Below are 22925 nucleotides of genomic sequence, written 5' to 3'. Positions count from 1 at the left end.
GATCTTATTCTTATATAAAAATTACAAATTAATATAAAAATTGTTTTATTTTTTATTTACTTATTTATTTTCTAATAAATTTTTAATGAACATAAATATTTATCAATTAAATTATAAGAAAAAGTTCTTTAAGATGATATCCTTGATAATATATATCTAGATCAAGATGTCAGAGTTGTCTCTCTTATAATATACAATTACTCAAAGCAATTTCCAACAGAAAACAGCTTTAGAAATAAAAGCTTAATAATTCATATTTTCATTATATGAATTTGAAAAGTATCATAAAAATATTTACTAAAAGTATGGAAAAATTACATTATATGAAGTAGAAAAAAAATATAGAAAAAAATTAAATTTGAAATTTTATCGTTTTTTGTGTTTTATAAATTTTTAAAAAATTTTATTTTCAAAACTTAATTTCTCTCGTCTTAATTTTTTTAAATTTTATTTTTAAAGATATTCGAGTAAATAATTTTTAGAAAACTTATTAAAACTCATTTATATGAATTAAATCATATAATTCTATAAATAAAAAAAAAAAAAATAAAATCTTCTCTCCAGTAAAGTATACATTCTAATAAGTAACAGACATAGAATATAGATACATTATTACATATATATGAATAATATAAGTATTATATTTTTATTGTTGAAAGTAAATAATTTTTATTGTATGTTTGAATATATATACATATAAAATAAAGTTCAATAGCATGGAATGAAGTGCACAAAATCAATAGTACATAATGAGATATATCAAAAACAAGATGAAAAAATTTATTTATTTATATTTTTTGAAAAATATTTTATAAAAATATATATAAATATTTATAAAAATATGTGTCTCTTTGAAAAGTGGATTCTAAATATCAAAATAATAAAAAAATACATATATAATTTATATATTTTCAATAACTCTTAATTAACGAATTAATAAGTACTTTAAATTGTTATTAGATAAAATGTTTAGCTGTATAAAATTGTTCAAACAATAAAAAATAAAAGTAATATTAATATCCTTTTAAATACAAAAATAACTGTTTCTGAATTTTAATGATGATTTTGAAATCTACATAATTTATTATTTATGCAGTTATAACATCTTGAAATTATCACAAATTGTACGATTTTCAATGATATATAATGATTATATAACATTTCATTTAAAAATTCATAGAATCATTGCATTTATTGTATTATTATTATCAAAAATTTTTTATGTGAAGTTCTTTTATTATAGAATATTACAATCTATCACATAATCAATATTCTAGATTCAAAAATTTATTATACATAAATATATATAAGGGAAAAAATTTATATTTTCTTTTATATGATAATGTTTTATCATGATTTTATAAAAAATAATTGAAAATGTATACTGTAAATCATTCTATTATTTTTAAATATATATATATATATATATATATATATAAAAGATTTTAAAAAATTTTTAACTAAAATAAAAGATCCTAAAACTTTTTAATCAAGAATTTTATTTAACATGTTGAGATAAATAAAATTTTATTCATTATATTATAAATAATGAAAAAATTGATATTGAATTATTATTAAGGAATATAAAAAAATTAATAAATGAATAATTGAAAAAATATCTAAAAAAATTTATAAATCTTTCAAAAAGAAAAAATCTGATATTGTTAAAGAAAAACATTAATATTCGATTAGATTTTACCAAAAAAAATAATAAAAAATAAAATTATTATATTATAAAAATTCTTGAATTTTGACACAAAAATAGAATTTTTTCATCCAGATAAACATTAAAACACAGAAATAAATTTCTAATGTGAGAATATATACATATATATATATATACCCGCTAATGTTATGGATTTATTACATAAAATTTATAAAATTATGAATTTTTAACAATATGAAAAAAGTTTCAAACATTGTTTGAATGATTTTAGAAAAATAATATGGTATTAATATATAGATTTTTTCTTTATGATTATTTTCTAAAAAATTTGTTACATCACTCATTAATTTTTTATTATAATATATGTATTTTTTATTAGCACATTATATATATATATATATATATATATATATATATGTATATATATGATCAAATTAATGTTTAAAAGAAGCTATATGAAATATACAAAGGACAATTAATCAGAAACATCTATTTCTTCTTTCTTATATTCACATAAACTTTATCAATATAAAAAATATTGAAAATAAGAAACATGAAAAATAAAAACATATAATACGAAGAAAATGTATAAAAAGTTGGTATTATTGCTGGAAATCTGTATCCATTAATATCAAATAGAACGATATTAGTATTGAATATTAAAATATATTGAATTACTATGAAATGTTGACTATATGTTTCAAATGAAAGAAGTGTTTCATATTTCATGCATTTCGTTCGTCCATTTATTCATTAAGATAGCAGATATTCATAACAGATATTTTCAAAATGTCATATTTTGTTACATATATATAAACATAGATTTAAGAGTGATGAAATATTTATCAGAAAAATATTCTTTTATGAGTCATTATTTACCAATAATAGACAAAGTAATTTACATTGTATAGAAATATGTATTACATGAATCATAGAAAATTTTAATTAAGATAAAAAAACAGACAAAAACAAAAACAATAGACAATAAATGTTTGATATAATATTTTGAATAATAAAATTATTGATTTTTCCATCGATAATATATTCAAAATAGCAAAAAATATGCAACATTTTTATCTAATCTCGATGCATAATTACAAAATATATCATTAAATATTTATGAAAATATGTGATACTCTAGCATATTATACACTTTATTGTTTCCTATCTATATAAATTCTAAATATAAAATTTAATTCATTGAATCGAACATAATAATCATAATTAAAGAAAATTGTGGAATATTTTATAAAATTATAAAATATAAAATCAATTAAACGAATCGAAATAATTATAATTATTAATCTCTAGAAAGTGTTTTTTTATTATAATTTTTCAACTATATAAAAAAGACAAAAATTATTTAAAATGATTGTTACATAATATCTATTGATTGTTGAATAATATTTATTTATTTTAATATTGATGTTAAAATAATTTTTAATATCATATTAGTAAATAAGAGTTCTTTCATTATTTTTAGAAGAAAATATTTGCATATATAAATAATTATATATATCATATAAATACATAAAGACATAAATGTTATTAAAAAAATTTTTTTTTTCATTTGAATTACAAAAATTTTTACTTTATTATATATTTATTATATATTTATTTTATTATATATTATATTTTATATTTAATATTAAATATTAAATATAAAATATAATAATCTTGTGTTGATATTTAATATATAATTTATTATATTTCTTAAATACATAATTTAAAATTTCAATAAAAATCATTTATTTTATATTTAATTAAAATTTAAGATTTAAATAATACAATGGTATCTCTATTGTTTGATATTTAGAATTTTTTTTAAATTAGTAGAAAAAAATAATATTATGTTATTTTCTATTCTACTTTATTTATAAATTAACAAATATCAAAATAAAGTAATAAAATAATTAATATTATTGTAATAGTAATTTAAATTAACATGAAATTTTGATATATTTTGATTTGATATATAATTTTGAGAAGTTACAAAGTAACATTTAATATTAAATATTCAAATTATCACAATCTAATATATTTTAATTATTCAATATTTTCAATATAATTTACAATGATCATAAATATAATCATTATATTAGTATATTAATATAATTTAAAATTTATAATTCATAAATTTTATAAATCATAAAATTTATAAGTATATTTTTTTATAATTTTAAATTTATAATATTGAATCTAATCTTTATTCGTTCTTTTTAATTGTAAAATTAATTCTAAAAATATGAGATATTAAATTAATTTCGATTGTAAAAATTAAACTTTTTTAATTTTTTTTATTTTACTTTTTATTTCTTTTCGCGAATATAATAAATAATTAAAATCAGAATATAAAAAATTTTTCTATTCATAAATACAAATTTGAAATTTTTATTCTCTTGTAAAGAAGAGAACAATGTAGAAAACAATATTCTTTCAAATAATATTATATAAATATTTTTATGTATTCTAAAGCATTCATAACAACATAATAGTTTTGGAAATCGGAATTGGAGATAAATTATTAAAGAAAAATAAATATTTATAGAATACTCATTAGTCAATATCATAAAAGAAATAAAAATAATAACAATAATACAAAATATAATAACACATTTTAAACAATATATAATTTTACTTAGTATAGTTTGTTAAATAGAATAATTTTTACGTTTGGGATATAATGTATTTCTTATAAAACAGATATTGATCAATTTATTTATAATATATATATATATATATATATATATATATATATATATATAAAATACGTTAGAATTTTAATATCTTTCATTCAATCTTCTTTAATTTTTTTGTAGTTAACGATCTTATCTGTTAGTTTTAAAAATATTGTTAATATAGACATTAGATATTTAATATCTATCATCATTCGTTTTAACTCATGATACTAATATCTAAAAAATTTGTTTTTCATTCGCTGCATTCCTGCTGGATGTACGTGGTAAGTGGCAATAGTTATATAATAAATATATATAAACTATATATAGTTATATATAGTTTATAATTAGTTATAATAAGTTATAATATAAAAAAGGATAATATATAGTTATAATAATATATAAACTATATATATAATAGAACCTCAATTATAATTTAAATCTTAATTATCTGATTATTTCTATAAAATTTTATGAATATAAATATTAAGATATACAAATTATAATAAAAGTGATGTAGCTTGAACAATGATATAAATGATGAACAAAATTATTGAAAGAATTAAAGAATATTGAAAGATTTCTAACGAAGAGAATAATGCAAAATATAATACCTGAAGATAATACCTAAATTATATTCTCGCGTATTCTAAAGTATTCATTACATCAGAGATAGTCATTAGTATAAAACAAAAAATATTTTCGTGAAAATATTATTAACTTTGAAAAATTGTACAATTTAGCAATTTAATAAGATTAGGAAAACAAAAATCATAAATAAAATATATATATGTAATATGAATAAATAAAAATATATAAATATGAATAAATACGCATAAATAAAAAATAATATATAAAAAATTATAATTTTTCATATATAATCATATGAATTATTCAATTATTCGAAAAATTCAATTATTTGTTGATTTTGAAAAATTAATTTGAATGATCGAGATTCTATTGTATTAATAATAATAAAAAAATTTTATACAGGATGTCAAATATTATTATATATATTATCAAATATTATCATCTCATTTTATTATTGATAATGAAAATTTTTTTAGATAGAATTGAATGATTTAAAAAAAGAGATACTCTAATATTATGAAGTTTTTTTAAGCATAAATAATATACGAAAGTCATTAATATTCTTTTAAATGAGATTATATTTTTTTATTGCATTATTTGATATAACTTGATATTTTCTATTAAAAAAAATAAAGAATAAAAATCATTCTAGAAATTTGTAAAATTTACTATGTGAACTATGAAAAAGAAATTTAGTATTACCTAGAAAAACATGAATAGTAGAATATCATTTCGCGTACTTCTTAACTTTTATATAGTAAATTTTACAAAATTTAAAATATCTCTTAAACTAATGGTTGAACATATTTTATATATATAAATACTTAATATTAATTAATATTTTATTTTTCATTCATAAAAATGTTAATATTTTTTTTTTTATAGAAAATATCAAGTTATAACTGATATAATAAAAAATATATCCTGTTAAAAATGTTAATGATCTTTACATCTTTCCATTTACAAAAGAATTATTATCACCAAAATATATTTTTTCTGAAGTTATTCAATTCCACGTGAAACATTTTTTATAGATAATAATAACGATAAAAATTAATAATAGTATCTGATGAATTATTCTATATATCTATTCCAATTCACATATTTTCAATTAAATTTCTTCAAGTTTTAATTTTAAAATTTTTTTACTATTTTTGTAATATAAAACAAATTTTGTAAATAATTTGAATAATGAATCATATAAAAAGTTTAATTGATAAATTTCTGTGAATATTTCAGCTCTTCTCAATGATTCTTCAGTCTTAATTGAAGGAGTGTTGTTTCGAGCGCGATACCTGGGATCTACTCAACTTGTTTGTGAAGGAGAACCTACCAAATCTACACGCATGTGCCAAGCAGAAGAAGCTGTATCTAGGATAAAGGTACGCTTGTCACTATCATTTCTATATTTATATTTTATGTATAAGTTTTTTTTTATAATTTTTCGTTTCTCATCTTTAAAATTACATTTTTATTTCTTTAATACCAAAAATTTTTTTAATTATTCCACATTAAATTAATCTAATTTGAAAACTAAATCTTTGAAAACATATCCTCATCTTTTAATATTTTAATCAATTGATTTATAAAAATGTGCATATTATATTTTAATATTGAATTACAAATAATCTTTTTACAAAAGTTAAAAAATTAAAATTAAAATTATAATTAACATGTTAAAGTCATATGACATCTTATATTTTCATTATTCTATAATTTTAGAATTACATTAGAAATTATATTTTCGTTGTAATTTTATTACTAATTAATTTGTATATACAAATAATTTTTTATCTAAATAATTGTATATATTCAATTATTTTTCAGATAATATTTTTTTGAAATTAAATAAAACATAAAATATTATATTTAGTATTATTTTTTTAATTAATTTTTATATAATATTTATGTATATATTATTATTTTATATTTCTATGTTTGAATAGTTTTTAATGATAATAATAATTCTATTATTAGCTAATACATAAATTAAGACATAAAATGAAATATATAAATATTATAAACTTGCAATTATTGCAAAAAATTATGTGCTTTTCTATCTTAAATTAAATTAAGTTTATATGTTGATCATTTAAAAATTTTTTAAATTTTTCTAATAAATTGCTTCTAATAAATGTAAAAGATCTTCTTTTGCATTTTTTTTAAATAAAATCATTATTTAGATAGCTATTATCATACATAACATTAATTTTTATAATCTAAAATCATTAATTAACTATCATTAAATTTGGATAGTTAACTTACAAAGAATATTATATATATATATACAATTATATATATACAACGAAGAATATTATATACATATACAAAAAAAGTTTTAGATTTGATTTTAAAAATCAAAAAATATCAGAAAAAACTTTTCTATTTTCTGTTTTTGAAAATTATTTCATTAAATAATTCATTTCAAAATTCAAAATATTCATTTTTAGTTACATATATAATTTTAATTACATGAATTAAAAACATAATTCTATCTATTTATATATTTCAAAGAAAAAAATTAAAAAAAAAAAATTTTATTTGCATATAATAGTGGAAATGAGTATATGAAATTTTTAAATTTTATAAAATATATAATAAAAGAGTTAATATATAATAAAGAGTATATAAAAAAATGTCAATTCTAATATTATTTAGATAATGCATTTTTTTTTATTATATTTTCTTTTAATTTATTAATGTTATTGAGTTGTTTTAACTTATTTTAAGTATTTCTTAAGTTACAAAATATTTTTAATAATATTAGGTTAATGATGAATGAATTAGCTATTTTAAAATTTTCATATCTTTTTCAATTAAAAAATTGCTGTAAATAACTTTTGTGATAATAACATTTTTTTTCTAAAAAATAAAATCACTCTTTTTAATACGAAGTGTATATTTATTTAATTATTTATCTATTTAATGTGTTTATTCACATGCTTGATATACAAAATTATTTCCTATAATAATCAACATCGATTTAAACATAGTTTTTCTTTCGTTAAATCTTAGAAATATAATTTTTTCATTTAATATGTTTTGTTGTATATATATATTGCTTTGTTATATTACAAACATTTTTTAAATTTGTATGTATTTTTGCTTCTTCAACAATTTACTTTTTAGTTTTCTGCATATTCCTCGAAATAACTTGTAAAACGCGAAAATTAATTTTTTTTATAAAAGTAATATTTATAAATAAAAAGTTTTTATATTTATTTTTATTTATACTCAAATAGTTATTAAAGGAAATCTAGAATATAAGAAAATAAAAATAAAAAATATATTTTTATAATTTTATATATTCTATATATATATATTTGTTTTACAATCAATTCTGTATATGTATATATTTATTAATTTTATATATTTAAAAATGAATATAGTATTTATACTATATAATTATCATGTATCTATAATTATAAATTAAATCATACATATTAAATTTTATTTTATGAAATAATTAAAAATAAACTCGAAGAAAAAAGTTAATAGGATAATATATATATATATATATATACATACTGTATTATAGACGAAGATAAGAAATGAAGGATAAGGATAAAAAATGAAATGATAATAAATGATAAAGCAATCGCATAAATTTTTTGATAAATATAAACATGTACATAATAATATACACAATTGAACATAGAGTCAATTTCAAAAATAAATGAAAAAAAATTAAATGAAACAAAGATAGAAAAAAATAATTATTACAAAAATTTTTATCAATTTCGAATGTTGTAACAATTATAAAAGATACATGAATATGATATACAGAATATGAATATGCAGAATATATAGAATATACAGAATCATAATAAGTTGACAAAATATTTTTAGGTCAATTTTGGAAAATGATATGGTACATAGTAATTCAAATTTTATATAAAAGTGTAAATAATTTTTTAGACAAAAAATATTATAATTATATAAAAAAATATTTTTTTTATACAATTTTATATTAATTGAATAAATCATAATTTTGTATTAATTCAATAAATCATAATTTTATATTAATTCAATAAATCATAATTTTATATTGAGTTGGCAACTAAGTAATTTGCGGATTTTTTTTAGAAAATCAAAGACAATTTTTTCATAGAACTAAATAACTTTATTCTGTAATGTGTTGCCCATTTTGATCAATGACCTTTTGCCATCTTTCAGGCAGCATCATAATCCCACGTTCATAAAATTTCTGATTTTTATTAGCAAAAAACTAAATCAGGTACGATTTGATATCATCATCATTATTGAAATTTTTACCATTCAAGGAGTTTTGTAAAGATCGAAACAAAAAGTAATCAGATGGTGCAAGGTCAGGACTATATGGTAGATGTGGCAAAACATCTCAATCAAGCTCCAATAATTTTTGCCGAGTGACCAAAGATGTGTGTGGCCTTGCATTGTCATGATGGAATACAACACTTTTTCGATTTGTCAATTCGGGACGCTTTTCTTCAACTGCATTGTTTAATTTCAATGTAGAATTAATCGTTCGGTTGGGTGGTTCAAAAGAGTTCAAAATAGACAATTCCTTTGTAATCCCACCAAACTGATAACAAAACCTTCTTTTGATGAATATCAGCTTTTGATGTTGTTTGACCTGGTTCACGTGGCCTGCTCCATGATCTTTTCCGCTTGATATTGTTATAAACAACCCATTTTTCATCGCCAGTTATCAGTCGTTTTAAAAATGGATCATTTTCATTACGTTTCTTTAGTAAATCGCAGCTGTTAATGCATTGCGTTAAATGCTTTTCTTTCAGTTCGTGAGGAACCCATGTATCGAGTTTTTGAACATAGCCAAGTTGTTTTAAGTGGTTTTCAATGCATGTATGTGATACATGAAGCTTCTCTGTAATCTCACGAGTTGTACTGTGACGATCCGAATCGATTATTGCTTTGATTAGGTCGTCATCAACTTCAACTGTACGATCAGAGCATTTTTCGTCTTTGAATGAAAAATCACCAGAACGAAATTTGTCAAACCAATTTTGACACTGCCATTCTTTTAAGGCTTCGTCGCCATAAACAGCATATAACTTTTTGTGAGCTTGCGATGCGTTTTTCCCTTTGCGAAAATAAAAAAGCAAAATATGACGATAATATTCCTTTTGATTTTCCATTTTTCAACGAACGCCAAACGAAAACTACGCAACCGACCAAAAAACTTTTTTTACTGATTGACAGCTGAATTGCCAACTATCAAATAACAAAATGTGTTTTACATTTGGATTACGCCAGCAAACCTAAAAATTCAACTGAAGCTATCTATGAGTGAAATCCGCAATTACTTAGTTGCCAACCCAATATTATTAAATATCATGATAAAATTTGTTACTAATACATAAAATTCTTGAGAACATAATGAAATGAAATTCAATTATGAATATCTGCAGATTATGAATCGTGATTAGGAAATTATGCGCTTCACTTTTAGCTATGTGATCAAATCTTTTAATATGAATTATATATTAGAAATATGACAGTTACTATATGGAATATCATAGTATAAACTGCTGAATATCAAAATTAAATATATCGTTATATGTATATTATTGAATTTATCGAAATTAAATATATATCATTGAAATTAAATATATCGAATTAATTAATTATATCGATTAAACGAAGTTTAAAAAAAAAAATTTCAGTTTCTAAATCTATGATCTTTCATGATCCGTTTTTAATAGGTTTAAACTTGATTTCGTATCAATAATTATTATTTAATAAATAATTATTATTAATAATTATTTTAATTTTTTTATTGTTGATTTTCCTCGACAATCAATAAGTTTAAAAATAGATTTATTTTCAATATAATGAGGACAACAGGAATCAAAGCCAGAGATTTCCTCTTTACATCGATTTCTAATTTTTCTTCTTTTTATAATAATCTTTCTGGAAATCCTTGTTGCATATAACTTTATTACTTCTTTCTTGCTTTCTTTTTATCTTGTAATACAAAAACAAAAATGGATTTATATTTTAATTTTGATTTTTTTTTCTTCTCAAAATATAATCTGGTCAGCTTCTATCTTCAGAACTTTAGTAATAGTAGTCCTCATACATACGAAATCTCTGAGAGAAAGAAATTTTTAATTTTTTCGTTGATCAATGCTATAACAAATTGAGATGTATCCAATTTATCCTGCGTTTCTGAGAGATAATCAATAAAAATCATTTGAATTAATTTTTCAATTTCGGCAACCAACGCTAAGATCGATCCCTCTCTTCGCTGACGATAATTTTGAACTACAATATAATTTAAATTTGATAATAAATTTTTTGCACTAAAACGGAATTCAATTGAACTTGATTATGAATGATTGGAAATACAATCGGCAAGAAGAAAAATTAATATGCTTCGCGCCAAATCTTTTAAATAAAGTAATCAAGTCAAGTCTTAGTTATCTCTTCCCACGCATTTGTCTACACCATCATTTTGAATTGCGAATTCTTTTTAAGATAAAAGTCTATCAAAATATGATATTTTACCACATATTTAAGTGATATGTAACTTTGCAAATGCTGACAAATGAGAGTTTGAAAATAAAGTATTAGCGAGAATAATTATCTGTTCAAATATAGTTACATAATTTTTATTATTTAGAAAGGCAGTTGTCTTTCCCGTTTCTGCTGTTTAAATATTCTAGGATTAAATATAAAAAATAATGATCCATTGATTTGCTAGATTTGCTCTTCGAAACGAACGATTCGTTCATCTACTATTTCTTGTCATTGGATTTTCACTTTTTCCATCGCTGCTTATTTCTATAGAATTTGTTGGTATTCCTTTATTATCAATAATTATTTCTAAGATGATATTATTTTGTTAATTGTTCTTTAATAACATTTTTCTAAATCAATCATCAATATTATAAGAAGCGAACTTTCTTCCAAGAAAATTTCTGTCAGAGAATGGAGGAATCCTTTTCTTTTTTTTAAGAAAAATTTTCCCAATCTGATCAGTGTCCAATGTTGCATTCATTTATTTCTTGTTCTTTCATGATAATTTTATTTGTGCATCAATTATAATTTAATATTAATTTAGAATTACTTATACAATGATAATTTTAAGTTTATTATAGAATACAATATTTTCGAGAAGAACAGAGAGCAATATGTTAATTTTGATTCCAGTTGATCAATTCAGTCTTTAATCATTTTTATATTTCATTAATTATATTTCGATAATTATCTCTTGTGCCATAATTTTTATCGACCATGATATTCCATATTATATGTCATGCTTTTAACAATATATATTTTTGAATTATTAATTTATAATATATTTTTTAATTAGATCTTTCTACTCTTTTTTCTCATATTTTCAATTTTGATCGATAATTAAGATTATTAATCTTAATCTTTCCTGGAATAAATTAGTCATTGCTTCATGTATACTCGATGAAATTAAACATATGAAATATGATATATGCATTATAAGCAGCAAAGAAATGAAGAAGTATTATATCCTCTGATAGTGAAGCTAAATATAATACCCGAAGAAAAAATTCTTTAGAAGTATGATTGTTTTCTTATAGTTTTGAAAAATAAATGAAGAAGTAAGAAAAGTTTTTTATTAATATTTCGGAAATTAATAAAGACTCAAAGCTAAAATTTTATATTTGGAGCTTTTCCTTCTATCTTATTTCTAAAAATTTGCAGATATAATTAAGTTAGTATGTATAATGATATTCAATAACATTTGAAAATAAAAATAATCAATGAGTTCAAAGGAAGTCGCAAATGGTGCTTAGTTGATAAAATTGAATAATTTGAAATTTAAATAATAAAATAATAATATGTATTTAATTATTTTTTTTTCCTTTTTTTTAATAATATGAGATTATATATTAAGTTATAACTGAATTCATATCCACGATAATGGTGGGTGTAAGTTTGTTAGGTGTATGTATATACATGCTGAATGCTTTTTCGAAATATACATTTATGCGTATAGAAGCTGTTGCTTGTGACTATTTCTATTTTCTTAATGATAAATAAACTGTAATACAAGTGCAGTACGTATGTCTATACAAGAACTAGATTTTTATATCACAATAAATGATTGTATCAGATGACTAGATGCGTAATTATAGAAAAATCTATTTATCACATCCGACAGTCAGAGTATAACATATTCATGACGAAATATTAATTAGATGTGATTTTTACAATGCTACAATAAATAATCATGTCCAATGATCAAAACACAATGTAGCGTTACAAGAAAACTATCTATTTCTTATATCCGGCAGTCAAAGATGTGTTCACAACAATGCTCACAACAAAGAAATTCTTCCTCAAATCAGGCTTGTGTCTTCAGAAAATCCTTTCCTTAGTTTAATGAGTGAGTTTCCAATGAAATACAAAAATAGTCAATAAGATCATAATTATTCACATTTTCCTATTTGCGATACCAAATTCCAGAAATTTTTCACAAAGAATCGATGATAATCAAAAATTAATCATATATTTTTATATTTATTATAAATTTTCTTGATCATAGAATAATGCTGGATGCTGTTAAGGCAGCTATATCTGGAACATGTTTCTTTTCAATTTGGGATCATATTGCATTCCTGCTAGATTGAGATATTTTAAATTATATTCAATTATATTATATTACAAATTCAAATATCATTTCCTCTTCCAAAAGCAGTGCTATTTTAGACAGCAGCATCTTTGTTTGGTTTAACGAGTTCAATAACCAAAAATAAAGAGAAGATTCCACGTGAAGATTTCTCTGAATAAGTAAATTTTGCAAGCTCTTATTGATTGATTAGATATTAACTAAAAGTTAAAAAAGTTAAAAATTTTAAATAAAGTTATTTTAAATAATTATAAATTTATTAAAATGCTTGAATAATATTTATTTGTTTAGTTGTTATTATATTATAATTTATTCATTCTTCATATAATTATTGAAATAACTTGTTGAATTTTTATTCTTGTTGAATAATTTTATTCTTAATTATTCTTAATTTCAATTATTAAATTTTGATTAAAATTTGCCTAAATTTATGATTTAATGTTTTTCGAATTATTTAGATAATTATTTAGATAAATGATTATTTTCTTATAACTTCATTATATCTAACAATTTTTATATGAAGATTATTTGGTTAAAAGAATGCATTTAAATATTATTTCATTAAATATTATCAATAAATTAATATTATTATAATTTCATTTTTAGTTATGGTTTCATAGCTCAATTATAAACAAAATATTATTGAAAATAATTTGTTAACTTACATGAATGAATAATTAATCGAAAAGAAAAAATAGATGGAGAGAAAAATGAAAAATAATAAATTAAATTGTTATTAAATTCCAATCTTACATCTGTTATTATGTATTGTTATAATATGTTAGAAATATATTATAGTTTCAATCTAAAAAACCTTCTTAATAGATAATATACAGCTTCATTTTAATTTTCACTTTAATTCGTTTGTTATATCGAATATTTGTATAAAATAATAAAAGCGAAAATAAAAGTTGAAAAAATTAATAGGTTGATGTGTATTTGAGAATAGAGAACAAATAGATTGATACATTTCTGAAAAAGAAAGATTGTATAAGATTATAAAAAAAGTAAATAATATTTTAATAATTTTTTTCCATATTTATATTCAACGTTTTATTATTCTATTAACAAAAACGAACATATATTTTTTTTAAATTTAAATAAAAAATATATTTAAAAAATATTTTTTTGTAAATAATATAAAATATCTCAAATCTACTAATCTATAAGAAAGTCGATACATAATTGTGAGAAATATGCGACGTAAAAATAAAATAATTTATTTCATATAAATTTCACAAATGAAACATTTTTGTTCGAATGTTTATATCAGCATATTATGCATATATTTGGAACATATTTGATATTAAATTCAATTTAGTTTTGAAATATAAGAATTGCAATAAATACAAGCTCTATTTTTTTATTTTCATCTATGCTCTCAATATCTGTGTCATTCTCAAAGTTTATAATATTAATATTAACATATATAACAAATATATAATTAAGATTTACTGAAATTAATAAATATTTTGCAAATTAATAATTTTTCTTTTTCATTTATAAATATTTTCAATATTATGAAATTTAGATAAAAAATTATATTTTTATTATTTTTATATTATATTTAATTATATATTTAGATAAAGTTATTTTATTGTATTTTTTATTCTTATTGTATTATTATATTATTTAGTCATTCTTATTAATTTATTTTCATTAATAATTTTCAATACAGTATTTTTAAATCATTGGTGAATTTATTTGACAACTTTTAGATTTTTATTTAAATTATATTTATTAAAATATAAATTTCCATCATAATTTGTTTGTTGAATATTATGGATTATGCAAACTTAAATTATATAAATATAATTTATTCTATTATATAATGTATGTATCAAACCTTTCTTGACTATATATTTTATACGTTTCCAATTTTAAAATAATAATCGTAACAATATTTAATCTTAAACTGAAAAAAAACGAAAGTAAAATTATTGATATTTCATAAAAATCAATATTTAATAAAAACCTTGTATAAATTAAATAAAAACTTATATTTTTCAACATAAAAATGTATCTCTTTAAATAATTTTATATTAATAGATTTGCTTAAAACAATCTTATTCTAATATTTATACAAAACATTTTATATTGAAGTATTTCTTTTTTGTTTTTAATGTGAAAAATATAAAAATGTATCAAATTTTTCTATATATCAATTCTTTTCAATCTTTCTATATATTTGTGGTAGATAATATGTAATATTATTTATAATAGAAATACAAATATTGAATTTTCATTATTCGAATAGTAAATTTCAATTATTTCGTTACAATGTCTTCATAATAAAATAACATAGAATACAAATAAGATAAAGATAAACATTGATCTGTTCAATTCAATTTGATTCAAACATAATTATATTATTTTCCCTGAAAAAATTTTAATAAAAAAAATCAACATATATATAAATTTACATATAAAAATATGTAACATATACAAATTATATATAAACATTATACAAATTTTATTTTTCTTATTTCAGTAATAAATTCAATAATAATAATATAGTTTTTATTTAAACATTTAAACATTAATGTTTTTTTATAAACATTTATATGTCACACGAATTTCTTACGCATATAAAAATATAAAAATAATTAAATATATATACTTATAATAAAAAATAAACACGAATTATTATGCAATAATAATACAACCAATGTTTTCAAATCAAAATCTGAAAGAAAAGAGATTCTCGCTTTTAAGCATTTTGGAAAAATTGATAAATTAAATGTAATATAATAATTTACAATTTTGTATATTAATTTTCTTTTATGGATATATATATACATATATATATGTATATATATATATATATATATATATATATATATATATATATATATTGGATAGAAATACTTCTTTTCTATTTACAATTATTATATTTACAATATTCAATTATTCTTTTATTCCATATTTCAATTTTAAAAATAGCATATATAAGAAATTCCTTTGATCTATTTCGAATTGTTGTTAAAAATTTCTAAAATTTTCTATTTACTATTTCTGTTCTGTTAAGATTTTTATTTTTTTTTAGTTAAGATTCTCTAAAAACTCGAAAACATTGATTATTCATGAATTTGTGTTGTAAATTAAGAGAATAATTATTAATTTTTTTAAAATAAATAAATAATTTAAAAAAAAATAAATGATTAGTTATTTAGAATAATTATGATGCAATTTTATTTCATGTATGAATTTTATTTTTCTTATTATTTTCAATATTTTTTAAATTATATCCAATTATTTTTGCAAATTTATTGATAAAAATTTCAAATCTTTTGTCATTTGTATATAATTCATCATAAAATTTTTTGTTATATTTTATAAATTTGATGTTTCCTCATGTTTTTATTGACTTGTGTCTTGTATACATTTCTTATATACATTTCATACTATTTTATATTGATTTTACAAAGAATATATTTTAATATAGAGATATTCTAAAAAAATATTTTTTTCAAAATTTCTTGTTCATTGAATTATGATGTTCCATTAAATCCTTTTCTTTTTATCAGACAACAATGTCATTTTCACATTCTGTTATAATTTATTTATTTATTTGTTTATTTTTGTAATTCATTAATTTTTAAAAATCTTGTTCTTTGCACATTTATTTTTGTTTTTTTGAATATCTTGTTAATTTAATATTTGAACAACACAATAATATCTAAATAATATCTAAATAAATTTTCTTTTGTGTAATTTTCTTAAGCTTTTATTTTTGCTTTGTCATTATGTAAAATACATTTATTAAAATTATATAATTATTTAATATCATTTATTAGTTTGCAAAAAATATTGTCATTTATCAATTAAACATTTTATTTTTAGACATTGTAAGATAATTATTTTAAAATATTATAACTTTTATATATTATACTTTCTTATAATAATTTTTGCACTTAAAATCAATTTTTTTTTATTTGTTTTTCTTATAATATGTTAAAGTTTAGATTTTAAAGTTTAGACTGAGTGACTTTGAATATTGCATAAATATTCAATATTGCTTGAATTGATTACTCCGAAGATCACTTATTATCGTAGAATAGTATAATCATTTATATTATGAGCTTTGAGTTTATTTTAACTGTTTGCAGCTAATTGATCATTACAATAATTCTAATGATCTGCGAACTGATCTAAACTTTAATGCGAACTGTATCATTGAATTCTATTTTTATTCTAACTGATTTGATCTGAAAATTGTCGCCGGCCTGTTATTTTTCTTCCAATTATTATTTTCGAAAAAATGAAAGAGATTAGATAGATTAGTCTATAGTTGTATTGGAGGGCGGTTTTGTGGAGTCGCGTCGCAATGCATAGAGAGTTTTGTGCTCGCTTTCACGGTCCGTCGCACTAGGCACGCAAGTGTAACTTGTGAAGTGATCATTGTTGTTATATCTCTATTTAAAATCTGGAAAGTATTAGGGAATTGTACTCGTTCATAAATAATTGTTAGACTATTGAAGATACTCAAGATGTTAAAAATAAAATCTGAATTGTCTGACCGTTTTATATGTCTTGGATTTATCCTTAACATAATAAATACATGTTCTATTAATTTTGATTAAATAATATTGAGAAATTATATTTTTAAATAATCAATTCAATTATCGTAATATAATCCGCAAACATCTGAGAATGATTAGGATTTGAACATCACTGTCTGAATGTTAAAAAAAAGTTCTATCTTTCAACTATTTATTGTATCAACAAACAAAAGAAAATTTTTTCTCTCATCAGTGTATTCTTCAAAGCTCAATGAAAAAGAATAAAAATAGGATAATTGCTAGAGGAAAATGATAATGAATATATATATATATATATATATATATATGATGTTTGAACAATATATATATATATATATATATATATATATATATATATGATGTTTGAACAATAATCATCAAATATCATAAAATTTTAATAAATTAAAAAATCTAAAATCTATTTTTTTTTGTCTCATTTATTGTTATTTAAGATTATTATCATTTTCTTTTGCAGAATTACGTAAAAATACAATCATGAAAAAAATTTTATAACATTTTATATTTACACAAAAATAATGAATTATTTGTTTTTTTTTTTTTTACAGAAATTATTACTTGTAAGATGGACAAAAATATAAATTTAGTTATAAAATCTTGTATAATCTATTTATAATAAAAATTGTTTTAATAATTGAAAATTCATGATGTAAAATTAATTAAACAATTTTCATTTTCATATTTCTTATAAATTTATCTATTATTTCTAGATTTTTTTTCATATATTAGCAATTGCTATTCTTAATTCTTTGATTGGAATTATTTTCATATATCTTTCAAAATATATACTTCATATTCTTTAGAATAGATTTTCGAATAGAATAGAATAGGATTTACATTCACAAAAATATTTTATTGCATATAATACATGTAATATATATAAAAGTTTTCGGCTATATTAAATTTTGAATATTATGATCTCTGAGTTTGAATACTATGTTATACACAGTAAGTAAAAATATCTGCTTGAAATTTAAATATTGTTATTTTTTATAATGTATGGATGTTTTAATAGTTCTTTGTTTAAACTTATATATTTCATTGCTTGAATGAAAATTTTTCTTTTTCCAAATTAATTTTTTCAAATTATTAACTCTCTTCATTATTTATCTGTAGAATAAATCCGAGAAAATTCATAATTTTTTTTCAAGAATTTTATTATTTTAAAAATAATATTTTTGCAAATAAAAACATTTCCTAAATAATTTAGAGTACATATAAGTTATATTTAACAAAAAATTAAAATATTTAATTTTTATTTTCATTTTCAGTGAAAAAAAAAAAAAACGTTGTAATCGATTTCAACGACATATTTAAATTAGATTATTTACCAAATGAAATTGAAATATAACATTGAAAAATAAACCCAAAAAAATATAATTTATAAAAATGTTTTATAATAGTAATAATAATAAATGAAAAATATAATAAATTAATTATTAATTCATTAATTTATATTTTTTATATAGTATATAGTTAATTTATATAGTATTTATATAGTTTGTATATAAAAATTAATTAAAAGAAAAATAGGTTTTAATATATAAAAGATATTTATAATTATAAAAAAATAATTTTGTAAAAATATTTTTTTCGAAAATTTTTTTTTGAAACGAAATAGAAAATATTACACGATTTAATAATATTAACAATATATTAAATAAAACGTATAAAAATTACGCATTGTATCAATTCAGAAGATTTTTCTACTATGATTCTCTAGAATTCTGAAAATTTTTATTGCATATGTTGTTTTTTTTTTTGAGAACATTCCAATAAATCACTTTTTTAAAATTATTTTTATATCAAAATTTTGTCCATATTTGATGTATATTTAATAATAAAAGTATTAAAGTATATTTAATAATAAAAATAATTCTTAATATATATTTTGAATACTTCTATTGAATATTTCTTGAATAAACTCGGATAAATATTTCTACAATTCGATTTCTACAAAGATTCTAAAATTACGTCTAATCTTCTTAATTCTTTTAATTGATTTCCATTAAAAGAATGTTTTTTTATAATTTCTAAAAAAATGAAAATATCTTATTCATATTGAAGTAATGATAAGCCATAATAATAATTGTTTATGTTTGAAGAAAGCCTAATTAAATTGTTCATTCTTTTTTATCTTTGTTTACAAATGACATAACTTGATATTTTTATTATAATATTTTTGATGAAATCACAATTATAATTAATGTAATTAATTTATATAATAATTTATATAATAAAATATAATTAATTTATATTTATATTTAATTAAAATATTCTACTTACAAATTTTTGTTTTTAAAATTGATAAATTTGAAATTTCATTTTTAAATTTTTTTATTTAATTTTCATTAAATATTAGTTTTTTATTGAAAGTTAATTTTAGTGAAATTACTGAATTGTATAAAACAAGATTTGAGATTCTTTTCAATAATTGCTATATAGTTAGTTTTTAAAATTAAAAATAATATATATATATATATATATGTACATGTATATTACAAATAAAAAATCATCAAATATTTTCTCCGTTTCAGAGAATCTTTAAATATATCTTTATATATGTTGAACTTGATAAACAATTTTAATAAATTAAATTATAAACTATTTTGATAAACTTGAACTAAAATTAATCTTTAACATAAATATTTTAAATAATATTAAGTTTTTTTTCAATGAATTTTAATAAAAAATTCAAACAAAAACCTTAATTTTATCTTTTAATTATAATATAATCAGAATATATTCATTTTAATATGAAATAATCTAAAATATTTTGGATGATTATTTCTGCAAAATATCATTGTAATTAATTACTATAATTTTAATTGAAAATGATGCTTTTTTAGCTTCAAGAAGTTTATTTTAAGATAAATATCTGACCTAATTGCATTAAAGTATAAAAATTTTTCAAAATGTCAATATACATTTTTTATCGGTATACAGCGAAAGAGTTTTCTCGAATGTATATCCGATTACATTTATTAGTGAATTTATTTTATTAAACATATTTTTTTTGTTTTTTTTTTTAAATATAATCTGAATAGAAAAATATTTAAAAAATGAATAAATATTAAACAAAAGAAAGAAATAGAAACATCATATTGCAATTCAATAGAAATTATTAAATAATAAAATTATTTAATAAGAAATTGATTCTTCTTTTTTTTGAATTTGTTGAGAAATATTTAAAAATCTTTTGTAGATTTTTCTGTACCCGAAGTTTTAAAAGTTAGTATTAAATGAATCTGTTAATTTTCTTTTTCCAAAAAATTTATAAAACCGATTTTTTATTTCATATAATTTTTATATTTTCTTCTATGTAATTTTTTTAATTTTCTTTCTAAATTATTTCTTTTTTTCATATTATTCTTTTTAGATATAATTATTCAATTCCTAAGTAAAAATTTAAACATTTATTTAAAAATATTATTTAAAAATAATTAATTGCAGATATTTTTTTTTGCCTCTATTTAAAATTTTAAAATTTCACTTCTACTTACGATATTTAAAACATAAAATTATGGAAAGAAATTAATAAGAATAAAATATATAAATATTAAGGAATCTTTTTTTTTTTCATTCTTAATGTTATGACATTTAAAAAATAATCTTGAAAACACGAATCTGAAGACATAAAATATAATAGAAAATGAATATTTTTCAAATTTTATTTCATTTCAAAGTATCTCATATTTTAAATAACTCAATAAATCTACATATATAATTAAATGATTCTCTAATATAAAAAATATGTAATAAATGTTTCATAAACAACTTTAAAGATTAGTAAATGAAAAAAAAAATAATATATATTATAAGATAAAAGTTAATTAATCATTCTATAATTATAACTCAACAAAATTAATCCGAATAAAAAATTGAAATTTATTAAAGATTATATTGAAAAATATTTTTACCATATTGTATTATTTTTAACAATAAAATTTAATAGAGATGAAATTAGATCTAAAATATATATATGTTAAAAAATAGGAGTAAAATAATATTATAATACATTATTTCAATTAAGAATGATTAGTTTATTTTTATTAAAGATAAAATATATAAGATGTAATATATAAAGATGTAATAATGAAATAGTTTGTTTAAATATTTTAAAATAAAATTTAAAAAAAACAAACAAAAATTAAAGGAAAAAATCATATATTGACAATTTATTAAATATTAATTAAAAAAATATTAAGTATTAATATTTAATATTTAATATTAATATTAAATATTAAATATTATTAAATATTATTTAAAATACATTGTTTATATTTAATTATATAATAATTAATATTATATATAATCAATCGAAAAAATATTGGCATATATTTTAAAATATAATTTTTTTTAAATTCGATTTGGTTTTTTTTTGAAAAATTAAATAGATTAATTTATTAGATAACATGTAAAAAAATTAAATTCAATTTTAAAAAAATTCTTATGTTTTAAAGAATACTCTAATATTTTTTTGACAGACTATATATTGCATGCTCTCTTATAACTTTCAAATTTCAATTTCATTAAACATTTATAAGTTGAAAATCGAAGTATATTCAAAATCATCATATTCTAAAAAAATAACAGTTGAAATAAGTTTTTATAATTTTTATAATGTAACAAAAAATTACAAATATTTCAATATTTGTTTTGATAAAATCAATTATTAATGTTTTGTTGTTTTCCTTAGTTATTATTAAGTTATTATTAAAAATGTAATCTATAATCTCTAATATGCGAAAATTATAAACTCAATAAACTTTATATGGATTATATTATTATGATTATATATTTTTTATTATTTTTATATT

The 22925-nt window shown here is 18.1% G+C and overlaps 1 protein-coding gene across 18 annotated transcripts in view; it reads left to right on the top strand.

The window, feature by feature from the left end:
* The window catches only part of LOC412594, a 139761-nt gene that overhangs the window by 62223 nt on the left and 54613 nt on the right, over window positions 1–22925 (top strand). For 15 of the 18 annotated variants that reach the window (XR_003304118.1, XM_026438922.1, XM_026438928.1 and 12 more), the window contains one exon: window positions 6175–6317. Coding sequence is in view for 17 of the 18 variants with exons in the window: in XM_026438922.1 (XP_026294707.1) it covers window positions 6175–6317 (143 nt within the window). In the remaining variant the exon portion in view is untranslated. The remainder of the gene's footprint in view (window positions 1–6174; window positions 6318–22925) is intronic. The other 3 variants (XM_026438929.1, XM_026438921.1, XM_026438920.1) reach the window with 1 other exon arrangement.

The sequence above is a fragment of the Apis mellifera genome, linkage group LG2 (assembly GCF_003254395.2).
Source record: "Apis mellifera strain DH4 linkage group LG2, Amel_HAv3.1, whole genome shotgun sequence".
NCBI classification, from domain to species: Eukaryota; Metazoa; Arthropoda; class Insecta; order Hymenoptera; family Apidae; genus Apis; species Apis mellifera.
Note: the sequence above shows the minus strand (reverse complement) of the source record. Positions and strands in the feature narration are given on the sequence as shown.